This window comes from Pseudorasbora parva, chromosome 22 (assembly GCF_024679245.1).
Source record: "Pseudorasbora parva isolate DD20220531a chromosome 22, ASM2467924v1, whole genome shotgun sequence".
NCBI lineage: Eukaryota > Metazoa > Chordata > Actinopteri > Cypriniformes > Gobionidae > Pseudorasbora > Pseudorasbora parva.
The window spans coordinates 3,962,770-3,989,205 of NC_090193.1; the positions used below are offsets into that span (position 1 = coordinate 3,962,770).

The 26,436-nt window shown below is 39.2% G+C and overlaps 1 protein-coding gene across 7 annotated transcripts in view; it reads right to left on the bottom strand.

The window, feature by feature from the left end:
• lrp1aa (low density lipoprotein receptor-related protein 1Aa) overlaps positions 1–26,436 on the bottom strand; it is a 244,372-nt gene that overhangs the window by 93,082 nt on the left and 124,854 nt on the right. For all 7 annotated transcript variants that reach the window (XM_067431416.1, XM_067431414.1, XM_067431413.1 and 4 more), the window contains exons 31-41: positions 23,863–23,957; positions 21,895–22,044; positions 21,674–21,814; positions 18,869–18,994; positions 17,232–17,363; positions 14,922–15,056; positions 14,693–14,822; positions 14,483–14,609; positions 12,685–12,836; positions 12,400–12,524; positions 9,495–9,869 (exon numbers count right to left, since the gene is read on the bottom strand). In XM_067431416.1, the coding sequence (XP_067287517.1) occupies positions 9,495–9,869; positions 12,400–12,524; positions 12,685–12,836; positions 14,483–14,609; positions 14,693–14,822; positions 14,922–15,056; positions 17,232–17,363; positions 18,869–18,994; positions 21,674–21,814; positions 21,895–22,044; positions 23,863–23,957 (1,688 nt within the window). The remainder of the gene's footprint in view (positions 1–9,494; positions 9,870–12,399; positions 12,525–12,684; positions 12,837–14,482; positions 14,610–14,692; positions 14,823–14,921; positions 15,057–17,231; positions 17,364–18,868; positions 18,995–21,673; positions 21,815–21,894; positions 22,045–23,862; positions 23,958–26,436) is intronic.

Consider the following 26,436-nt stretch of genomic DNA (forward strand, 5'->3'; position numbering starts at 1 on the left):
TAATTCAATATGTGTTCAGTTCTCACCAAAGCTCTCTCTATTTTGCTGTAGAGCATTGAACTGTTACACTGCCTCAGAAGTCTGTCCGAAATCAGTTTCGTGAGGTGACTTCATGCACAAAACGCTGCCTAACAAGTCATTGTCTGATAAAGGCTGCAACACACTCCGCATGAACAGAGAAAAAAGTTCTCGCTCCCAGGGCTGGGAGAGCAAAATGACGTCAGTTTGTTCTCTCAGCGCTGGTTTGGGAGTTCTCGCAGCTTGTTCTCGACACATCGCCTGAGCAGAACTTTTTTCCTGCGGGTGTCCGAGAACTATTCTGTGATTGGTCAGACATTTAAAGTGGGCGTGGTTAATGCGGAGAAACACAGATGATCGGCACCTGCTTTCCTGTGAAGTATTGAATGTACTGGCCAATACGAACTTTGTTCTTGTTCTTGCCACCTCGAGAAAACGAACAAATTTCTTTGTTCTTGCAGAGTATGTTCCAAGCTTAAGGCAGCGAGGCAACGAGTCAGCTGCCTAGGTTTTCAGACGCAGTCCTAGTTTTCTCCTAGTCTGTCTAATTAGTAATGTCATTCACCTGTGCCCTGTGTATTTATGCTGCCTTCACGTGCTATCGGAATTATCATAAATATGAGTTTTCGAGGTAAAAATTGCACATGAACTCCCTCTGATGTCGTGTTCGGAAATAATTTTGATACCCAAGTTCCCGAGATGGCCGTGGCATAACACATGGCGGATGGGAGATGAATTTCTGCTGTGGCAGGTGTTTTATTAGTTTTTGCCCCACAACAATTTCATTGTCTTACACTCTAAAAAATAATTCAGTGGCTTAGTAAATATCACAGTAATAATTAACTTTATTAACTTAATAAAATCTCTCAATATCATTTACTTGATGGTTTTAGTTAAACATACCAAAATAATTGACTAAAAATCCAACAGTTAATTTTGTCTAAAATGTATAGTTATATTTAAGTTTTTTTCACTAAAATAATTTAGTATTCAAATAACCAATTATTTATTTTAAATATACTTAATACATTTGCGAAATTTATTTCAAAATATTTGAGAATGGAGAATTAAACCGATCTGTTTTAAGAACCACAAATATTACTTAATTAAAATCAAGATTATTAATATTTAACACACACTGAAGAAATTGAGTAAGTTTACTCGATTAAAACAATGCACCCCTCCCCCACCCTCTGACGTGACGACAGCTCGACGGTTGAGTGAGTGGATATTTGAATTCTCCTCAGTCACCAGAGCAGTTTCTTCTTCTCAGCGTAGCAGAATTGGGGCATTTCCTCTGTGAAATTCAGGTTTGTATGTTTTTTTTATTATCTATATAATCATTACTGTGCTTAAAGGCATTTTATTTAATTCAAAACAACATACAGGGACAGTGTGAGTCATCTTAAGTTAACGTGTGGCGTTGGTCTTTGAAACGCCTGCTGTGTTGCTCAAAACACACAACTTTATTCCTAAAGATAATGAATATTATGAATTTGGATGATAAAATCTTATTAAAACTGGGCACTGTTTGTTTATTGTCAGGTTATGGAGTCTGGCGCCTCGCAGCATCTTTCAGCTACGAATGAAACGCAGGACAGCGGTCTCAAGTTCAAAGTCCACCCGCAGACCGCTAACGTTACGTTAACGTTTGTCCATCTCAGGCTCGAGAAACAGCGCTGATACGGTGGAAATGGGATAACAGACCGGTTGATTACACTTGAATTACTTTTAAATGTTTAATTTTTACTTCTAAAATGTCTGTTACATGATTTGAAATGTTGTAAAATAACTGTTATTCTTTACATGTCAAAACAGTAAAATATGCTGTAACGTTATTGCTGTACTCATCGACAATAAAGGCCATGTCATGTATAAGTGTGTTTGTGTGGACTGTGGAGTATTTTACAAAGGTTTAGAGGAAATTAAAGTTATACTATACAAGTTAGTAATACTCATAAATAAAAACAGTTTATATTAGTCATAAATATTGGTTTTTAAAATGCTTTTTACCCATTTTTTTCTACTCAATTGAATTTGTTAATGTAACAAATGCAGTTACTCAGATCTACTTAATTTTTTTACTTACATTTACTCAGTTCATATGGTGTCTATAATTGATTTCACTGCTTTAAAATTTACTCAATTTTTTTAGTGTAAAAATGTTTCACCAAAAAAATTGAGTAAATCATAGTATTAGTTTTTAGAGTGTATCTTGTCGTTAAAGTAGCACATATTTACATAAATTAATAATCATTTGAAGCATATTATGTATTTTAACATTGAAAATCGCATCTAGTTGACCATCATTCCAGAATAGTGAGCAAGCTAACTATCTAGTGTGGTAGCTATACAATAGGATCATCTATGGCTGAAAACTATTGCCATTTTTAGTCTTTAAGCAGCCTTTATTGTCTACATTATGCCTTTATTGTGAATGTGATTATAAATAATATGCTTTCGTGTTGTGCTGCTATGTTTGCCAGTGATTCTGTGATTTTCTGGGACCGGGAAATGACTGAAATGGTTATAGTGTTAAAATAACATTTTCCAAAGATGCACAAAAGTAAACCTGGCGTCCTCCATTCTTTCCAACAACAAAGCACCTGAACACAACAAGCTCGTAATCACGACTTCTGAGGTGGGAAGTAGGAAACTTCAGATAGCACGTGAAGGCAGCATTAGTCTTTAGTTCTCCCTCAGTGTTTGTCGGTTGCTGTGTGTCAACTAGTGTGTTTTCTGCGTGTATCCCGAGTTTTTGTTATTAAAGTTCCTATTTCCAGTTCTCCAGCGTCTTTGAGAGTTTTGATCACCATAGTTAGTGACAGTGTGTGTAATATTACTGAGAGAAAAACTACTGGGGAAAATTTGGTACTGCGCCAAAACAAAATCTTACTGATAGCTACATTTTTTGATATATATATATATATATATATATATATATATATATATATATATATATATATATATATATATATATATATATATATATTTATTTATTTATTTATTTATTTATTTATTTATTTATTTATTTATTTATTTATCAAACAAAACATATGAAAACTGCTCTTGGAGTGAAAAACTGATCTCCTGAAATAACTACTGCACTACTGCAACAGAATGTCGTGAATTATTTAGTTCATTGTACTTGTTTTAGTGTGTTATTACAGAAAGGGTGTATTCATAACATGACATACCAAATAGTTACCATGTTTACAAGCAATATCCACATATGCGTATTAGTCATGATTAAATTATATCCGGACATAACAGCTATGAAAAACAGGGGGTGGGGGGTCTGATTTGAAAGCAAATGGTTCATTGTTTGTTTGTTCATTAATTACCATTGACGGTTCAAAGACAGAGAGTAGGATGCCAGAACTGACATGTGTTTTTAATGCCAGATTTACTCCTGGCTTTAATTACATAACCGTTTTTTAGCCTGTGTAATGAAAACCACATGGTACGAAAAAAGCATTTAGCATTTAAAAAACAACAACAAAAACAAATACTGTAGATAAATTAAATACAAATATTGTAAATGCATCAAATAGCATGAATGCAAAAATGAAGACCTCTGCTGATGAAATGAAACCTTTTATCAATATTTTTCTATAGAAATGTAAATAAATATGTTTGCAATAAAGGATATGATTTGTTTTTTATAAACTTGTGATTGTTTTGGTTTTTATCCAGTTAGCTAAAGTGAGTCTTTTATTCAATTAACTGAATTAACTAGTAAATAAATGCTACATGACTACATTTTGGGCTCCTTGATATTTAAATATGCTTCTAAAAAGTAAATGGATAATATAGCTACAAGTAGCAATCATTGGGGCCAAGCCCAAAGAACATGACATGCCAACATGGCTGGCAGCATCAGACCAAGGGCAACAATGATCAGTAAAAGACATTTTATGCAAAATGGATTTTAGACAAAATGGCTGAAAAATCATAAATATAATCACTGGTAAAATGATTTAATTGGTTTTTCACTTTCAACCAATAAGTGGCACTGTCAGACAAATGGTCTAGGATGAGTTCGAAAAAGTATTTTTTTAAAGAAAACAAAATGGCAGTCAACGAAGTTCAGTCAAATATGTCAAAATTTAAAACTATTTTCTTGACGTGACCCAATAAATCTTTTAAGAACAGATTCATTAATTATAGTCTAATTTAAACAAAAGCATTTTGGGAAATTTCATTATAACTTTTGACCACAAGCTGCCCCGAAACGTACTGTCAGGAGATGGTGCCAAAGACATACCGAGTTTCGTAACGATACGCCAATCCGCTCAAAAAATATAGAATTTTTTGACAAAATTCAAAATAACCGGCCTAAAAGGGCCAATATGGGTATAAAAAATTGGGCATCGTTGGAATCTAAAGAGACTTTTATGATTTTTTGCCAAATCGTTAAGAAGTTATAAGCAAAAATAGCCATATTTTGTATCTCCGGACCACTAGGTGGCATTGCGCCAAAACGTTGCTGGTAGCCTCAGCTCATGGTTGTCATGACACACATCAAGTTTGATCAGAATACGCTTTAAAGGTGCACTATGTAGTATTTTTGCAGTAAAATATCCAAAAACCACTAGGCAGGTGTTATATATTTTGTTCACTTGAGTACTTACAATATCCCAAATGTTTCCAACAATTTGTAAATTGTGAGAAAATTGCGTTACCCTCGGTTTTATTCTGCAGAAGCGCTTTACTCTTAGCAGTGTGAACATGTCACAGCAGCGCAGAGCAAACGCACAGAGTAACGTCAGAACATCATTTTAAACACACTTAAATGTCTCTAATATGATAAACAGAGATGCTTTACCTAATCATGACCAGAAAAGCAGAAATACTGCAGGCCAGAGTCCTGCAACGGGTCGGGTACCCGCGGGTATCCGCGGGTACCCGCATAAAAGTGGCTAAAACGGGTGGATTGTGACATTTATAAAATTCACGGGCGGGGATGCGGGCGGATAATTAACTCTGTACGGGCGGGTAGTTGCGCGGATGGGCGGAAGAAAAATAAGTCCAATATTTCTGTGGCAAAGTGAACGAGAGAGAGAGAGAGACCAGGGCGTGATTGTGAATGAGCGTCACCTGCGAGCCACACCGGTCTCAAATCCTCTGAGGGAGCTCGGAAGCATATAAGGACGAGAGATCACCACACCTGGATTTGACGTTGAGTTGTTTACTTTTTATTATGTGTGTGCGCTTGGCAGATGACCATGAGGGGCTGCCCACGTTACTTTCGTTTTGTTTGGTTAAAGTCTTTTAAATGTTCGCTGGTTCCCGCCTCCTTCTTCCCCCATTGAACATATTGTAGGCTATTACAATTTCTATGTCCAAATTACCATTACACATACACGCAACAGCGATATGCCATTTGACCCATCACGTCACCACCACTGCGACATTGAAACTTTTGTTGATGCCTCTCGTAGCCCAGATGGAGCGAGCGTTGCAGGAGTAGCAATGGATGAAGTAAAAGTAAAGTTGGTGAGTGGAGTAGCTATATGAAATTGTTGACAATGAGTCTTTAAAGGCACTTTTGCCTGTTTCATTAGCCCGTTCATGACACTGTTGATGTTGAGAGAGGTGCAGGATAAAAGATAAAGCATTTTAATTAGAATGTTTTAGCGTGTGTGATTTATCGCGGGCACGGGTCGGGTAACGGGCCAAATATTAACCGGTCTGGGTGGGTACGGATTTAATTTTGATATTTTCACGGGTCACGGGTCGGATCTGGTGCTAAACCTTGCAGGTACGGGCGGGGGCGGGTCTCCAAAAATGGACCCGTGCAGGACTCTGCTGCAGGCGCCCGGCGACTGTGTCCCGTCCCGTCATAATAAAAGTCCCTGTACTCGCGAGCCGTGTGTTTGTATAACAATCGCTCCAGTGGCCGTGCTCAGCTCCCCATCACTCGGTCCTGCTCTGCTTCATACTACAGTAACGTTAGTAACCGCATCCATCAACATGATTTCTGCCCGAGTCCTATTTTACACCGGCTGTGAGATGAAGACCACATGTCCCAAGATACTGCGCTCAAACTTTGTGTCATCAAACTTTGCCTTTGTTTTAAATAGGCGCCCTCCAGTGGACGGAAATTTGCCTAGTGCACCTTTAAGGGTTGCAGAGATACAGCCTCACATTCATTTTTCAAACTCATTCATGCATTATTTGAGAACGGTTTGATGAATCGACTTGAATTCCATAACTTTTTGTCAGCATGGTCTCAACATGACCTGGTTCAATTTTCCTAAAAATTTAATTGAAACTGAACTGAAACAGCAAATGAATTGTCTTAAGCCAAGGAATCAAAGGGATACATAATGTTGTATGGTTCAATGGTTCAAAATCTATTAGCACAAACTTAAGTCAGATTTTGGACAGGTGGTGGCGCTAAAGGGAATCATACTCAAAATATACTCAAAATTTGCTGATGTGAATGGTTGGACTATCTTCTGTCTGTGTCCTCTGTCTGTTCGCACCTTTGATGCTTGGCGCCTGAATATACTTATAGAGGGCTAGACTCTACAAATCAGTCTATTTAACTCAGACCCTATTGTTTAAAACCACATATCTGCCTAAAATAAGAGTAAATAAAGTTAAAGCATGTAGAGTGAATCTGGTTTTGACTGTAGTTTCAGACAGACAAACTTTTCCCCTTCAGCAAAAGGAAGCCAGCATTCTTTCAGGAGGCATTTTGGTCAAGAGTTTGCAATCATCGTAATTATCCTTCCTTCATATGGTGTTTGTGGCAACAGAAGAATAAACAGATACGCACATCTCTCTTTGCTCAATTCTCTAGCGATGAAAGCCAAACGTCTTATGAAAGAATGAGTTTATTGTGCTCTCCGTGACTTCAGTCTTTCCCTGTCCGGATTAATTTGTGTGTCCGGCGGCTAGAGCGGTGATTCAGTGTTTGACTTGTTTTCTCTCCAGCTGTGAGCTGCTAATGGAGAGTTGAACGCGAAGGCACTGCTATCAAACCACCATTGCACATACAGCACATGGACTTGTTTCGACCACAGAAAAAAAAAAAGAAAAAACATTATATATATATATAGCCAGGTTTCCATCCACTTTTTGCGCTGTTCTGTTATCAACAAAGTGAAAATGTGCAAAACAGAGTTTGTGAAATTTTCCATCCGTTTGGCCTTTTACGTAAATATGGTGTGTGTAATGATGTCATCCAAATTGCTGTATATGTTTCTGTGTATTGCAAGAGAAACTTGCCCTTGAGCATTTCTATACATAATTTATTGTACGGGATAACTCAATTTCTGTATCTTTCCTGTAACATCCCAAATATCTCCAAATCTTTCTAAAATGGAGACAATAACAAGAAATTTCACAAATAATTTAAAGTACCCCAGTTATGCTTTTTCAGAAACTACCTTTCATGCAGTGTGTGATATAGCTGTGGATGTAAAAGGTCTGCAAGTAGTTAGCACTTTATACAATACAGATTGGTTCAAAGCAGCAAAAGTAAGAAGTGATTCTGAACTGAAACGAGTCGTCAGTAATTCCAGTCTCACTTCCTGATTTGCATAATGCCAGTCTCTGGTCTTGATTGGCTTGATTGGCCAGTCTCTTTGCCCTGTCTTCAAGCGCTGTCGTTGTGTCTGAGATTGGAAGAGTTTGGTTGGTGTTGTTCATGTGGAGAAGACGCTGTTTTCTAGCCTAGAAATCTAGACGCACCCTAGCGGCAGCAAATTTTATTTGCCCACAAGTGTCGTCTAGGAACTCTCAATACCCATCTGTATTCCTCAGAATCTGGACGGCCCAATCACATCATGTAGGCTATAGAGTTGGTGGGCGGGGCCATAATGACGACGGCCGAGTTGCGTTTGCGTGCTTCTAGTAAACACAGAAACTGGCGAACGGCGGTCTTTCGAATCAGCTCTGCCCGCGCCTCCGGAAGACTCGGAGTTAAGCTTTTCTCTGAGAAAAGAACAAAGAACGGCACTGAAGTCATTCTTAAAAAGGGAAGATGTGTTCAGAGTTTAGCCGACCGGATACGGCGAATGTTTAATCAATCAGCTAGCTCCCCTTCACCGTCGTTGCTCCGGTTGGTGTAACTTAGCGCTATCCTATCGCGTGCGGAGGGAGTTTGAAAGACAACCGTTTATCCGCCCCTCGGATTGAGCTGTCAATGGTGAGTTTCCAGACCAAACATCTTGATGTGGGTCTGGCTTGTCAGGCTAGCTGTTTTCTGCTGCCAAAGCAAATCCACTTTGATGAGATTGAGACGGTAAAACCCACGCCATCGTTACTGTTCGTATCACTGTGTGTCAAGAGCTGAGATTCAGATATGATAATGAGCGTTTGGGTTCTGACACGGTCGACCAATCACAACAGACTGGGCCATCTGACCAATCAGAGCAGAGGAGGCTCTGAGAAAGGCGGGGTTTAGAGAGAACGAATCCTTGATCGAACCGTTTCAGACACTGAGAGAAAAGAGCTGATGCTGCAGTGGATATTAGGAGAAAATTAAACTGTTTTTGACCTTAAATGCTTGTAAACCTGTTGTTGAAGACGTCAAAACAACATTAGGAACCTTTAAAATAGCATAATAAGGGCACTTTATTTAAATATTATTAGATTAGGAAATATCAGAAGACAATGCTGAAATGGAGCCGTTACTCATCTAGTGAACTGCATGTACCTGCCTTTAAAAAAAAGTATTTTATTTTGATAAGCCAAATGTTTTTTTTTATTTTTATTTTTTTATGTAATAAAATAGTTTGATTGAACTATAGCGCAACTATAAGCAGGTTGTCACGTGGATTATGTTGATGGAAGTTAAGCCTATTTTCAGGCGCTGAGTGATATCATTGCGCCGCTGAACCCATGGTACAGCAGCAAAGTTCCCTGATTATTACACAGGAACGAGAGTATAGTTCCCAGCCATATCGGTCTAGAAAATGGCAACTTTTCATTTTCCGTCGGTCTTAGTACACAATGTAACTATAAACATCACAACATGTAAATGTTGGCGTTATTTTGTCACCTATTGACCAGTAGGCTAGCTGGAGCCGTTGACCTCCAGTCTTTGTGCTAAGCTAGGCTAGCGGTGTGTGCGTCAGACAGAGTTATGTCACACACGAAGATGAGAATGTAATGTATGGACTTCTCTAACTCTGGGGGATACGGCGAATAAGCTGAAGTCCCCAAACGTCGGTGTGTTCCTTTAAATCATTCATACACAGAATAAAGGGGCGGGGCTTGGTTAAGTTAGTTAGTAGTGTGTTGAAACTGGCGGTTATGGTGAGGGGCGTGACATTTCCCAAAAACATTCAAAGCGCTTGACCAACCACAACACACTGCTCTAGCGACCAATCAGAGCATAGTGTGCTTTTCAGTAGGAGGGGCTTCATAGTTACAGGAACTAAACATGCAAAGCAAAACTATTCTAGTAGAGTTCAAAAACTAAATCCAAGACTTTGTAAAGTAGAATATTTGAAACTTACTCTCAACCACGGTCTTCCGATCTGACCCATCATCATTGATCTGTTGGATATTCCCAAAGTGGATGTCGCTGTAGAAGATCCGATTGGCTCCTTTTCCGCCTCCTCCACGATAATCAAACGTCAGCGCGATGACGTTTTTCATGTGGTCCGGGTCTTCAAACGGTTTGATGGGTGCGTTGAGGTTGTTTTCGTCTGATAAGTGCACACTCTTTAGTATGGTACGTTCTGAATACAGCAGGTATCCGTCGTAGTCACGGCAACTCTGACCATCCTCGGCTAGCATTCCGTGAGCGCAGGCACACGTTCGCTGTCCATTACCGCGGTAAAGACAGAGTTGCTGGCAGCCGCCGTTGTTGTTCTTGCAGACATTAGTTCCTGCAAAGAGATTCGTTTTAAATAGGGGTGTAACGATTCATCTACTACATCGACGTATCGATTTATATTCCTATGATCCAACTACATCGATCTGTGCTTGGCAAGTTGGCCTTCCGGACGACATATATCGATCTAATATCGTTTTAAAAGGTAATCGATCGATTGTATCGATAATAGGAAATAACGCATTTGATTTAAGCACGTCAGACATTATATGGTTGTTTTTTCTTTGCACTTTTAATGATAAAGGCGTTAAACGTTACTCAGTCTGCCTATATGTGCCGTCATACACGCGTTCCAGCAGCAGCGCAAAGAAAACAAAACATAGCACGGACAGGATTTGTCATGACAGCGGACGACAGAGAAGCCAACGAGCGATAAATGATCAAGCCACCATTGCGGTCCAGTGCGTGGAAACACTTTGGCTTTAGTAAAGACGGAGATGTTCTTAATAAGTCGCTCGCTGTTTGCAGTAGTAGCAGGTTCAGCCACTGCTCATTCAACCTGAAGAGATGTTGGTTGCACTTTTTTTTATATTAATATTGTAATATTTTTATGTTGAAAAACAAGCAGAAGTAGCAGTAGTATGTTGGTTGGTTGCACTTACTGTACTTTTATTGAAAATGAGAGCAGAAAAGGATAACTTCCTGTTAATTCAACCTAAACTGTTGGTGGCACTTTAATTAAATAAAATGTGAACACATTTTCCATTAATTCTTTACTTGTTTGTTTATATCCATAATTAATTGATATCTGGTTCCCTTAAAAGAAGCAACAGGAATCTAAGAAACTTCACCTGCATGTATTTATTTCAGTCACACTGATTAAAATGTTTGGCTAAAAAGTTACTGAATCAATTTCAAGTCCCTTTCAAGTTCTAAATGAACCAATATCGTCCTTGAAACGTATCGACAACCTCAAAACATGATACGAATCGAAGTTAAAACGAATCGTTACACCCCTAGTTTTAAACAATTAAGAAATGCTTCAACTGAAGAAATCTCAATCTTGTTCACTCCAAAAAATGCATTTCTTACTTAGTATTTTTGTCTTGTTTCTAGTTTAAATATCAAAAGAATCTTACATTAAGAAACATTTACTAGACAAGTAAAAATTATTGTCTTGTTTTGGGAAAAAATAACTCAAAATTAAGACTTAAAATAGGCAAAATAATCTGCCAGTGGGGTGAGCAAAATAATGTTGTTTTAAGATTATTTTTCTCACCCCACTGGCAGATAATTTTGCTTATTTTAAGCAAAAACTCTCTAAATATTGAGTAACAATTTATCAATTACCGTTACCTTTAAACCTTTGAAACAATTTGGAATCGAGTGCATGGAACATACATTAACCAATCAGGATCAAGAATGCAGCAATGCAGCCATAAAATGAATAATAACATCCACATTCCAAACGGTTCTGCCCATGCTAATGTATGTTCTGTTACAGCCAGGGCTTGACATTAACTTTTTTGCTCACTGGTCCCTGTGGCTAGCGGTTTTCCAAAGTTACCAGCCACTCAGCATTTTCACTGGCCACAATTTTGCCATCGATACCATGCAGAAAAACTGCCATGTTGATATTTTTAATATTATCTCATAATTGGGCAGCAGGTTTATTAGGCTGCTGTCACTTTAAGACCTGACGCACGGATCCATTGTATTGTTACACAAGTGTTTTCTTACTCAACTTTTTACCTTCATTTAGACATACAGAACTGAATGTGTTTATGTGAATAATTGCTAAGACAGGCTTTTTGACATTTTTTGTCAGTATTTGACTGATTAAGTGCAACAAACAACAAAAAAGAGCTAAATTTAGTGCTGAGATGCAGCTTTACGTGCTCACAAACCCAAAATCTGTGGGGATTAGTAAAATTGTACACAATACACACAATCCCACGATGGAATTCAAGCCCTGTAACAGCAACAATATTCATCCGGAGTAAATGAAATGAGTGAGTGAGTGGAGGCGGGTTTGTGTGTCACTCGCTGTCGGAGAGAAAGAGAGAAAGAGCTGCTGGTATTATGGTCTGTTCTTCGGAAAATTATTTGGAAGCGTTTCAGATATTTCACTGTCGATTTGTATAGACAAAATCTCTATTTGGACAAAACTACATTGCACTTAGTTTATTATTTCAGATGCCTTTTCGTATCGAAAAATGTGTATATATTATATTATATATATATATTTTATATAATATATTTTATATATTATACTTTGGCGGGTTGATTTTATATATATATATATATATATATATACATATATACATACATACATACATACATACATACATACATACATACATACATATATATATATATATATATATATATATATATATATATATATATATATATATATATATATATATATATATATATATATAAAATCAACCCGCCAAAGTGGCTAGTAGGAGTGACACACCAATGCTGAAATACAGACACATCTGGCCAGTTGGCAAGAGTTTGTGTCAAACTGTGTCTGGTTACAGCACATTTCTGTCACAACCAAGTCATATAACACCCACCTTGCTGTCGTGCTCTGTTAAAAACCTTGATGTCTTTGAGTTGGACGCCGATGCCCGTCCTCAGACTCACTGAATCTGTTGCATTGTCTTTACTGCCGCGCTTTATCGAACCATTCGCATGAGTCCTGTAGAAAGAAAAATACTGATCTGCTTGGACAAAGTTCAAAAGCTCTTTAAATAGGGATAGCAAATAAAATAAAGTTATATTAAAAAATAAAGGCAGAGAAAGATGATTTATGTGGAGAGGAACTAATGGGTTAAAGTGTACAGATATGGCGCACTGACCGGTCACTCCAGTATATGTAGCTCTCAAACACAGAAACAGAGAACATGTCCATGTTGTTGCTGGACAGCACCACCTCTCTGTTCTCCCCCGTCTCCAAGTTAATGCGCTCGATCTTATCCGTACGTGCGTCACACCAGTACAGCATATCTTCCTATAGGACAGATGGATAATGATCAGCGCTTTTACTGCATGTACAGTCCGTTACTGTGTCATTGTTCAGGAGTTGCGTTGGTCTAATTTAAAGGCAGCATTATATGCCTGACTTCTCCATTATGCATAAGACAATCCAAGAATAAAGGAAGATAGAATTAAGTCAGCACTGCATGTATGCTTTGCAGAAAAGTGAAATAAAATAAAAATCCAATCCAGTTAGTGGAAAAAGTGCCAAAATACTGTACCTGTATATATAAATACATACAGTTGTGGTCAAAATTATTGGAACCCCTGGTAAATATGATCAAAGATGGCTGTGAAAATGAATCTAAATTATTTCTCCTTTTGAGCTTTCATTCAGAAAAAAAGTGCAAAAATCTAACCTTTCATTGAAGTAAAATAATTGAAAGTGGGGAATAAATCACATTATGAAATAAATGCTTTTATTCAAGTTGGCCATAATTATTTGCCCCCTTTTATTAATTACTTTTTGCACCCTCTTTTTGCCAAGATAACCGTTCTGAGTCTTCTCCTCTTATGCCTGATGAGTTTAGACAACACCTGAACAGAGATCAGAGATCATTCCTCCACACAGAAGCTCTCCTCAGCTCTTCTCTTCCGTTCATCACTCATTCTCTACAGGGTTCAGCTCAGGGACTGGGACAGTCATGGCAGAAGCTTCATTCTGTGCTCAGTGACACATTCTTGCTGCTTGTTTTGGATCATTGTCCTGATGGAAGATCCAACCACGGCCCATTATATGATTTCTAGCAGAGGCCATCAGGTTTAGAATTTTTTTTATCTTTTGGTATTTGCTAGAATCCATGATACCATGTTTCTGAACAAGATGTCCAGGACCTCCAGCAAAAAAAAAAAAAGGCCCACTTTAGTTGATTGGAACCTCTTAATTATTGCCCTGATAGTGGAAATGAGAATTTTAAATACTTTAGCTATTTTCCTACAACCAATTTCTGTTTTGTGAAGGTCAACAGTCTTTTGCGGCACATTAGAACTATATTCTTTGGCTTTTCTCATTGAGATTAATGATTAAGATTAAATAAAGATTAAATTATTAAATAAGGATTGATTGATTAAGGGGATGTAAGGGAATTTGGCCTTTGTGTTTCCTCATATTTATAGTCCTGTATAAATCATTCGTGGACAATTTCATGTTCCTAGTCACCCTGGTGTGCTAATTTTTTTTAATATTAATGGGAATATATGGGAATATACAGTATATTTTACTTATAAAAATTCTAGGGGTGCCAACGTGTTTTGGAGAATAGCATATATTTCATTATGTGACCCCCCAAAAAAAATTTTTTTAAACAAAAGATCAAAATGATAAACAATGCAGATTTATTTTCACAGCCATCTTTGATCATATTTTCCAGGGGTGCCAATAATTCTGACCAAAACTGTACTGGTAGACACGATTAACCGGTAGAAACTGACATTTTGATATAAGTTATTTATTTTGAACTATCGCCTCTATCGTAGTTACTCATGTGATGTTGCTGCGCTACACGGTCACATTTTGAATACGCCTTGGCAGGATTTGTAATCAATGAAAGAAGGGAATCGTTACACCCCTTGTGCTTAGTTTAAAACTACCGTGTTCAGACATAACTGTGTCATATGCACCTGATAGTCAATGGAAATGCCGTTGGGCCAGCTGATGCTGACGTTCACCAGCACGGCTCGATTAGATCCGTCCAGACGAGATCTTTCTATGCGTGGATACTGACCCCACTCTGTCCAAAACAGATACCTGCACATACAACCAGCAATGCTTCATTAATGCAGTAGAAACTCCCAATAAAAGACAGGAAGTCATGGTTACGCAGATCTCACCCTTTCGCAGGATGTACAGTAATGGCCCGAGGTTTGTCCAGTCCTTGGGAGATGACCACATATCGAAACGAGCCATTTAATCTGGCCACCTCGATCACATCAAAGCCCTGGTCCGTCCAATAGATGTTTCCTACAGCACACAGCAGACAGTAATACGATTGTTTTTTGCATCAGTATTGTAGTAATGTTCTGAATGCATGAGAAAGTTTCAGAAGAACTTAAGACGCACCGGCGATCCAGTCGACAGCGATGCCCTCCACGCGCCCAATGCCGTTAGTGATGACGTCCTCTCTCCACGTCTGATCTCTCTTAGCTCTGCTAATGGTGCTCAAACCCATGTCAACCCAGTAGATTGTGTCATTATCTACATCACAGGAAAAAGAACATGCATATGAATTATAGTATAGATGAAATACAGTTACAGGACAGCTGACAGGTCTCCATTTAAAGTCACCATAAAAAAAATAAAAAAAGACCAATCTTTTTTTCTTTTTTTAATGGAATATACCAGAATTTATTACAAATGATTTATCCACTTATAGCTAACCACAATCATCCAATCAATTCCCCACGGACGAAATCAAACCCACATACATTTGTTCTTGTTCCAGAAGCCGTTTCACTCGGATATACTTTACAATAGGGAAGAAAAGACTATTGCAACTTCCATTTCAAGTAAACTTTAATGGCTTTTTTTATGCTTTACAAAGGTGGTTTTAGAATATTTTATAATTTGTTGTATATTGAAACTGGAATCTAAGAATAACTCATGGTTATTAGTTGATGCTGTTCTCATTTGGCATAATAATGACTTTAAATTATCTCTTGGAGCTGCTTTCTCAGCCAAATTTGATGTAGGATTAATTTACAATTAATTAGTTTTAGATAAAATTCAATCAACTGACAGCCCTAATATATATATATATACACACATACATACATACACACACTCATCAGCCATTTTATTATATAGACCTGGAGCTGCTCGTTAACACAAATATCAGACAATCAGATGGCATCTCAATGCATTTACGCATCTAGACATGGCGAAGATGATCTGCTGAAGTTCAAACTGAGCATCAGAATGAGGAAGAAAGGTGATTTAAGGGACTTTGAAAGTGGCATGGTCATTGGTGTCAGATGGGAAACCGCTGATCTACTGGGATTTTAATGCACAACCATCTCTAGGGTTTACAGAGGATGGTCTGAAAAAGAGAAAATATCCAGTGAGCGAAAATGCCTGGTCAGAGGAGAATGGCCAGGCATTTTAACAGCAAAGGTAACAGTAACTCAAATAACCACTCATTACAACTGAGGTCTGCAGAAGCACGTCTCTGAACACTCAACACGTCCACGACTACAGCAGCAGAAGACACACCGAACAGAAACCTGAGGCTACAATTCACATGTGCTCATCAAAACTGGTCAATAGAAGATTGGAAAAATGTTGTTTTCTGCTGTGACATTCAGATTTTAGGGTCAGAATTTGGCATAAGCAGCATGAAAGCATGGATCCACCCTACCGTGTGTCAACGGTTCAGGCTGCTGGTGTAATGGTATAATGGTTATTTTCTTGGCACACTTTGGGCCGAACTGAGTATTGTTGCTGACCCTTTATGACCACAGTGTACCATCTTCTGAAGGCTACTTCCAGCAGGATAACACACCATGTCACAATGCTCAAATCATCTTAAGCTGGTTTCTTGAACATTACAGTGAGTTCACCAAACTCAAACGGCCTCCACAGTCACCAATGTCAATCCAGTAGAGCAGCTTTGGGATCTGCTAGAGCGGGAGATTCACATCATGGATGGGCAGCCAACAAATCTGCAGCAACTGTGTAATGCTAGCATGACAAAATGGACCAAAATCTCTGAGGAATGTTTCCAGCACCTTGCTGAATCTTCGCCACAAAGAGTTGAGATCTGAAGGCATAAGGGTACCCAGTTAGCCTAGAAATCTAGACGCACCCTAGCGGCAGCAAATCTAATCTGCAGCTGAGTGTCATCTAGCAACTCTCAATACCCTTCTATAAACGCCAAACTCTTGCCGGGCCAATCACATCATGTATAGAGTTGGTGGGCGGGGCCATAATGACGACGGCCAAGTTGCGTTTGCGTGTTTCTAGTAAACACAGAAACTGGCGAACGGCGGTCTTTCGAATCAGCTTTGACCGCGACTCTGGAAGACTCGGAGTTAAGCTTTTCTCTGAGAAAAGAACAAAGAACGGCACTGAAGTCATTCTTAAGAAGGGAAGATGTGTTCAGAGTTTAGCCGACCGGATACGGCGAATGTTTAATCTGTCAGCGAGCTCCCCTTCACCTTCGTTGCTCTGGTTGGTGTAGCGCTATCCTATCGCGTGCAGAGGGAGTTTGAAAGACAACCGTTTATCCCGCCCCTCAGATTGAGCTGTCAATGGAGAGTTTCCAGACCAAACATCTTGATGTGGCTCTGGCTTGTCAGGCTAGTACCCAGTACTAGTGGACCTAATAATATGACCGTTTAGTGTATATCTGAAATCATAAAGTAGGTGACTCACCGGCATGAAGATCAATCCCGACGGCGAGTGATGTTCCTGAAACCGGTACAAGGGCATCGGACTTGTCTGCAGGGTCCAGTGGGATTCCTCTAATGCCCTCATGAACAGAGTACAGCAGGAATGAACCCACGCCTGAAATCAACACAACAATCAGCACACTTCAGCTACAGACACTTTCATCTCCACGGGTTTGTGGTTATTAAAGTCATAGCTCAATCTAAAAATTCTGTCATTAATTCCTCTCCCTCATAGAGCTTTCGGACCCCTCCATAGACAGCAAATTACAACTTTCAAGGTCCAGAAAGGCAGTAAAGGCATCGTTAAAACAGTCCATTTACTCCAGTGGTTCCACCTTAATGTTATGAAGCGACGAGAATACTTTTTGTGCAAAATAAAATGAACAAAAATACATGGACAAAAATACAATACTCTCAGATTTGATCAAAAATATCTTAATTTGTGTTCTGAAGGTGAACGAAGGTCTTACGGGTTTGCAACAACACGAGGGTGAGGAATTAATGACAGAATTTTTGGTTTGAACTACAGACTTTATTAAACAATCTCTTCTCGTCTGTGTCAATCTCCTATACAGTTAACACTGTAAATACAGTACAGCCATTGGCCGATGCGGTTCACTGCTGGGAGACTGACACAGATGAGATGAAATTGTTGAATAAAGTAGTTATTTTTGTTAGTTTTTTTGTGCACAAAGAGTATTATCGTCGCATCATTATTCATCATTTTCAAGATGTAATTTTAACAAAGTATCATTCTATATATTAATTGTTCATAAAATGATAGCGTTGCCACAAAATTATATGAAAAAAGCTGAGGAAATTAAGGTTAAAATGTTTCATAATGTCAGAATTCTTTTTTGAATCATGTATATATACTGTTAGTAGGAACTTAAAGGGGGGGTGAAACACTCAGTTTCAGTCAATCTCATGTCAATCTTGAGTACCTATAGAGTAGTATCTCCGAAAAGTCTTTAGTTTTATTATATTTATAAAAGAAATATGGGCTGTACCGAGTCTTTCCGGAAAAAAACGGCGCGACCATAGGGCGCGTCAGAAATGTTCACGGATGACTGGATCTGCACCTGAGCAAGTGTTTATGGGCGTGCATTTCCTCTCTCGCTCTAGTGACGCGCGCGCGCCCTACCGGGAGAAGAGACCGTACGGCCCATACAAGGACCTTCCGCTCTATTAACGTCAAGCCGACTCATACTCGAAAAAAACTCTCCGAAACTTGTGAGAAACCGGAAGGAGTGTTTTTGACACAGAAATACTCCATCAAATGTCCAACATTAGTTTTTGAAACTTTGTCTATGTTTAGGATGGGAATCCAAGTCTTTAACAGTGTAAAAAGCTCAGTATGCATGAAACAGCATCCCCCCCCCCCTTTAATTTTCCAAATGTCTTCAATAAAGCTAAAAGTGCCAAAGTTCAAGAAACACCTTTGAATATTACCATAATAAAATGTATGTTTCTTACATTGTTTCCAGCTGTTCTATGAAGGATATGCAAACACTGTGGTCTATTGTACCTCCTTGCCGTTTTCCCAAAAGGAAGTCACACATAATTGAGAGTTTGAATGTCAGGTGTGTGTGTGTGTGTGTGTGTGTGTTTGATTCGTACCCTCACAGGACTGCTGTCCGCTCCTCAGGCTGTATCCTGCGGTGCACATGCAGGAGCGGCTGGAGGGAGACGTGGGCAGACACAGCTGAGAGCAGTCACCATTGTTGTTGCTGCACATGTTTGAACCTGATGATACATCACAGACATACAGCAAACTTAACTCACCATTGGGCCGATTTTAGTACAAAAGCCTGCATCTACTCAAAAAACACATACAATCCGGTTTACACAGATGTTATCTACACTGATACCGTTTCAGTTTTTAAATTAAACTAAAATCATTCTTTTCAGCACAAACACTCTTTTTCTATGCTAATAAGGCTCATTGTAGGTTGCCCCTTATTCATAAAAGCCATTCTGACACAATAAACTGACTTGGAAATTTCATTAGAGTGCATTAGTGCTACCCAGTTTTCAGTGGCATTTGTTCCGGATTTATTATTTTCCCATTCTTTTATTCCCATAGGGATTTTTTTTAGAAAGTCTTTGTTAAAATGTCACGCTAAGAATCTAAACAACTAGCAATGAGGTGAATCACAACTAAATGGCTTAAATGAGGGAAAGAACCACAATTCCATGAAGCACTACCAATGATATAATATCAAAATAAAAATCATAAAATTGTTGATTATACTAATAGAAACACTACTTTTTAAATGTATTGCAAAATTATACATAGATGCAAATACTTATCAATGCTGCCGCATGACTTTTATAAATAAAAATAGCTTCACTACTGAATCGCTACGGTATATTCCTCAGCAACGAGTTGGTAACGGCGCTGTTTTTGAAATAATAAAAGTCACAGCTTCATTGTTTGCATGCTGAAAGACACAGGTAATTCACACACATCTCTCGATAATTGATTCAAATAAATGTGATCTTACCGGACTACTTCATATCTGTATGATTTAAAACGAACAGAATGCTACAAGCCGTAACTGATGAAAATAACCACTATTTTTATCCTTCCTGTCAAATATTACGCTGCAAACATCAATAACAGCTTTAACTTGTCAATGCTGGAAATTTGGATACACTCTGTAGTTCTTTGCCTCCATGTCGTGCATTAAAATTGTTTAATGCACAACTAGCCATGGATTATCGCTTACATACATAGTATTTTGCCAGCATTGCAAGACTGACTTGATTACGTCTTTTGCTGGTGCTTCATGGATTAGGGCGGAGCTAAAGAGCTCTTTTGGCACCATTTGCTCACCACAACTCTCTGATTGGACGAATCTTCTGTACAGCATCATGGGTAATGTACACTATATTGCCACAAGTTTTGGAACAGTTTTGGAACACAACTTTAATGCCATCCCATTGTTAATCCGTAGGGTTTAATATAGAGTCGGCCCACCCTTTGCAGCTCTAACAGCTTCAGCTCTTCTGGGAAGGCTTTCCTCAAGGTTTAGGAGTGTGTTTATGGGGATTTTTGCCCATTCTTCTAGAAGCTCATTTGTGAGGTCAGGCACTGATGTTGGACGAGAAGGCCTGGCTCTCAGTCTCCGCTCTAATTCATCCCAAAGCTGTTCTATCGGGTTGAGCTCAGGACTCTGTGCAGGCCAGTCAAGTTCCTCCACACCAAACTCCTCATCCATGTCTTTATGGACCGACGCTTTGGGCACTGGAGTGCAGTCATGTTGGAACAGGAAGGGGCCGTCCCCAAACTGATCCCACAAATTTGGAGCATGAAATTTTCCAAAATGTTTTGGTATGCTGAAGCATTAAGAGTTCCTTTCACTGGAACTAAGGGTGAAGCCCAACCCCTAAAAAAACGATGCAGCACCATAATCCCCCCCCTCCATCACACTTTACACTTGACACAATGCAGTCAGGCAAGTCCTGTTTTCCTGGCAACCGCCAAACCCAGACTGGGTTGTCAGACTGAAGCGTGATTGGTCACTCCAGAGAACATGTCTCACTGCTCTAGAGTCCAGTGGCGGCTGCTTTACTCCACTGCATCCCACGCTTTGCATTGCACTTGGTGATGTAAGGCTTGAATGAGCTGCTCGGCCATGGAAACCCATTCCATGAAGCTCTCTACACACTGATCTTGAGTTCATCTGAAGGCCACACAAAGTTTGGAGGTCTGTAGCTATTGACTCAGCAAAAAGTTGCCATCTTCTGCACACTGTGACCCTCAGCATGCGCTGACCCCCCTCTGTCATTTTTCTGGCTGAGTTGCTGTTGTTCCCAATCGCTTCCACTTTGTTCTAATCCCACTAACAGTTGAGCGTGGAATATTTAGTAGTGAGGAAATGTCAGGAATGGACTTATTGCACAGGTGTCAACCTATCACGGCACCACGCTTGAGTTCACTGAGCTCCTGAGAGCGACCCATTCTTTCACTAATGTGTGTAGAAGCGTCTGCAGGCCTAGTGCTTGATTTATACACCTGTGGCAATGGAAGTGATTGGAACACCTGATTTGGTGTCCCAATACTTTTGGCAATATAGTGTAGTTTTTCACCACAAATTGATCAATATGTTGTTAAATATGACTCATGTTCCGGAAGTAAAAACTGTAACTCTATTTTTAGCAATAACTTACAAATCTTTAAAGACAGCCCTACTCTGATTTCTGAGACAGTTGATTGATGTAATATGCTTTTGCTGAAGCTATCAGTCCAAATTAGTTCAACAACCTCAGAACTGTGACAGTAGGGCTGTCTTTAAAGATTTGTAAGTTATTGCTAAAAATAGTGTTACAGTTTTTACTTCCGGAACAGGACAGTTGCACTCAATCTTTTGGGCTTCACTTATTCGTTCCTTATACACTGCATGCAAATGATTTTTGAACCTGTTTGCACGGTCTCATTGTAGATCTTCATGTGCATCATGGGGGATGTGCTGTTTCTCAAGACCTTCCAGTCTCCTCCATCACTCTTATTACACGTGCCGATCTGATCTGTGCCCTGATCCGCCCACCACAGCTTATCACCTACACAACATCAATCATGTCATTATTCTTCAGAAAAAGACAAGAAAGGAACGAATCTTGCAGCGCAGTGCTGTATTTACCCATGATCGCCAGCGCAGAGGCTTTGTTGAGTTTGCCTTTGACCGCGTCTAACACCTCCAGTTCTGACCCGTCCAGCTTGCAGCGGTTAATGGTGCTGTTTCCTGAGCTGATCCAATACAGCTGCTCCGTGTCATAGTCTATGGACAGACCTGCAGCACAGAACACAGAACGCTTTATAATGCTCAACGCTTTCTGAACCGCTCCAGAACAGCTAATGAGTGCGTTTACGGGTATATACAGAACAAGTTATCATGAAGGAGGTCAACAGACAGTGTCTCATTTGCTAACCATGTCTTTAAACATAAAACTGCAAGCACATTTATGATTAGATCTAAACTAAAATTAAAGGTGCAGTGTTTAGTATTTATGAGGATCTACTAACAGAAATGCAATAAAATATACATAACTATGTTTTCAGTGGTGTATAAAGACCTTACATAATGAACCATTATGTTTTTATTACCATCATCATACACCTCTCGGGTCCCTTTACAGTGAAATTTGCATTTTGGGCCGTCATGTTTCTACAGTAGCCCTAAAGGGACAAACTGCTCTACGGAGCGCTATTCACTCACTGTGCTCTCTCTCTCTCTCTCCGACAACATTTTGTCCTGTGTTGGCCACCTTAGCTTCTCTATGTGCTTCGAAAGGGAGGGGTGGGTGGTTGCAATTCACAACCTCAATGCTAGATGCCGCTAAAATGTATACATTGCACATTTAAAGTCTTACAGAAACATGGAGGGCCCTGTTGTAACAATCTGAGCTCATGGTGTAAAGTGCAGCAGGTGCACTTCATATTATAGATGTATTATAAGGTATTGCGTTCTTCATATGTTTCCAGGCGGACTGTTAAGGTTTAACGGTCCGCCTCGAAACAAATGCAGTGACGCCAAACTCCCTCATGGAAGAAGAAAGCTGTCGTGTTTACTGTGACAGTGAGGCTTACCAGGATCATCTAAGCGCAGGATTTTCAGAAGTATGTGAATTTTGCGACATTTTTGCAGTAAACTGAAAAACGTTCATGAATGAATAATTTATAGGTGCATGTCAGTCCATTAGTGCAGAGACATCGACTTCACATTTTCACACCTCTAAACGTGAACAAAACGAACTGTGATTGGTTGCGTTACATGTCAGTCAAACGTCCTCATGGGCGGTCCTTGACCAATGAAAGCTGCGATAGAGTCCAGACCTAGATGGCCTTACAGCTCTATATGGAGCAAATGAGCTGTTCCGCTGGGTCCTAAAGTCAGTTTTTCTTTAGTATGCATACAGGTACACATGTAGACATTATAAAAACCTTTTTTGGGTAAAGTTTTAGCATTTTTAGTTTGAATTTTGAGCTTTTTTTTTTCTTCTATGTTTAGTGAAGCATTCCTCGCATTCCATTCATTTTGAAGGGGGTCAAATTGACCCCTGAGGTAAAGATTTGATAGTTTTTAAAATTTCAACCACAAAACTCTTGAATCCAGTAAAAAATGTTGTGTTTATTTGTGGTTCATAGAGTGACAAAAGTCCTAGTGTCTTTGACCACTCTGATGAACACATGTCAGAGTCCTAGTCTGACTCTGGATGGAGCTCTGACATATGGGGCAATACCGGCTCCAGGTCCTGATTCCCTTTATACTAACATTCATTTTTTTATTTAATAAAGACTGAAAATAAACACACAAAAAAGTGCATGAACATGATCAAAAAACGTAAGACAATATGGTTCTATAAACACAGCGGACTGAACCCGCTGATTCTCTCACACTGATGAATTGTTTTTGTTAGCTCAGAAGGACACAAAGGAAATCACAATTTGGTGGATGATTCACATGTCATCCCCTGAAGGTAATGTATCTGTTGAATTAGTCCTAATGTGGTTCTACAACACAGTACAATCCCGTTACAAGCGTTTTGAGCCTGTGTGAACACCACAGGGTACAGTCAGTACAGTCTCTTCTGTCTCAGCTGTCACTCACCCACTGGAGCTTTCTGATTGGTGAAGATCACCGTACGGTTTGTGCCATCAGTGTTGGCCATGCTGATGTTATCGCCATCAGTCCAGTACAGCTTTCTGGAAATGAAACATTTTAAGAAAAGACACATGAATAACTCAATTATTCATATTTTTTAAATGTTAGTATACATATCCTCCATTAGGCTTTTATGTTTATTTGTTCGTCTCTCAATCGTCATTGGTTTGCATTGCATTGTTTAAAGCTACAGAGCTTTGATCATAAAACTAAGCATTTAAATATCATCTTAGTAAGACGGTGTTGGTTCGTGCTGGTGTTTATTAAAGGCACAGTATGTAATTTTCATCACTAGAGGGCGCTTATTCAAAACAAAGAAGCAGCTTGATGATGCCTTGATTTCACTGAATCATGGGAGTTGTTGTCGTCATCTTCTTCCGTTCATGTGTATGTGGAGTAACACGGCACTGTTTTGTCATATTACATACATTTGAAAGTCTTGAAAGTTATATCATAATTCTACTCTGTGCGGTCGCTCGGTGGCTACTATGAGACACTTGTTCACAATGCATCGAGACAATAGACATGTTAAAACATGGTACTCACAGTAAATCAAGAAAAACACATTTAAACAAGACTAAACGTGATGAGCTATATAACAATGATTAGTTTTCTGCCGATGAATGATCCAAACATTTGCTCACCTGTCTCATAAAACACATCATATACCCATTAAATTGTCTTTGGTGTCCATAGTTTCTACAAAATAAAACCAGAAATCGAGGGTAACGCACAGACGCACGAACACGGTCTGTGTTTTTGTTAAAATTGTTTATTTCTCTGGATTTAAACATTCTTGGAAACATTTGGGATAATTTAAGTACACAATCAACAAAATATATAACATTATTCTAGTGGTTTTTGGATATTTTAATCCAATAATCTTATATATTGTGCCTTTAAATGTTATCTCATTGTTCAGTTGCATCAAGCATCTTGGTCTGGATTATCAAGTCAAGCCAGTGTATGATTTATCTTAATTTAATATTTAACCGGGGCTTCAAAGTGAATGTGCCATACTAGTGTTTCTACTGTGAATGAATCACTGAACAAATCCTTTTGAATGAATCTTTTAAATGAGCGAATGTTTCTCGTTCACTTCCATGCATTAATACACTCTATGATGTTATTTTATAATGTGCTTCATTTCCACCAGCATGGTAGACGATAATGAAGCCATATTTTTTTAATGGAATATTGCAGTATTTATTATAATAGATTTATCAATGCAAACCATTATTATATCTTATAATCTTGAATCAAAATATCTTCCCCTCCCTCTCACAGAGGGGCGGGGCAACCTGTCACTCACATGAGATCCACCAATAGCAAACCACAACCATCCAATCAATTCCCCACGGACAAAATCAAGCCCCTGTTTTTATTCTAGAAGCGTTTCACTCTGAAATACGGCACAATGGACCCATTTCACAGACTGTGATGATGCATTTTAAAGGGGTGGTGCCGTGTTTTTTTTTTTTTCTAGGCTTGGTTGTGTTTATGAGCTGCAGTATAACGTCTTAAAAGGTTACTTCAGCGATTAGCATATGACTTTGTATCGGTAGAAACCCTGGAGAATAATCAAATGATTGTGCTTTCCCCCCAGGGCGTTTCAGTATTGCGTTTGAGGGAGTCGCCAGTCAATTGCGTCATATCTGCGTTACCCTCGGTTTCGGGTTTTATTTGGCAGGATCGCTTTACTCTTAGCAGTGTGAACAAGCGAACGCACGGAGTAACGTCATAACATCGTTTTAAACACACTTAAATGTATCTAATATGATAAACAGAGCTGCTTTACCTCAAAATCATAACCAGAAGAGCGGATCAGTGCGAGTGTCCGGCGACTGTGTCCCGTCCCGTCATAATAAAAGTCATGGTATTAGCGAGGCGGGTATTTGTTTAACAATCGCTCCAGCAGCCGTGCTCAGCTCCACAACACTCGGTCCTGCTCTGCTTTACACTACAGTAACGTTAATAACCGCATCCATCAACATGATTTCTGCCCGAGTCCTATTTTCCACCGGCTGTGAGGTGAAGACCACATGTCCCAAGCAGGTCCCAAGATACTGCGTTCAAACTTTGCGTCATCAAACTACGCATTTATTTTGAATAAGCGCCCTCCAGTGGACGGAAAGTTGCCTAGTGCACCTTTAAGCTTCCAAAGGCATGAACTGAAACGCGCCAGACTGAACTCGCGTTGTGAATGTATGCCGCGAATGTGGTCGCGATTTCCTCAGCTCTCATCACGAGAGCTCATCAGCTCATTTATGACGTTAAATGTAACCTGACTTCTAATCTGAGTTAGTGCTGTGAGACTCATGCAGCGACTCGATCGTTATATTGTACAGACACGTTCAGTTTTTAATAGTAGTGTCTTCCCCAACTCAGTCACAGTAATCCAGTAGCAGTGGCTTTGGGAATGGCCTCACAGGGCAGTGAAGCATTCTGAGAATTGTACTCTTTCATCCCCACAAGACAAAAATACATTTTCTGTATTTTCTCAGTCTAGAAGGCACCAAA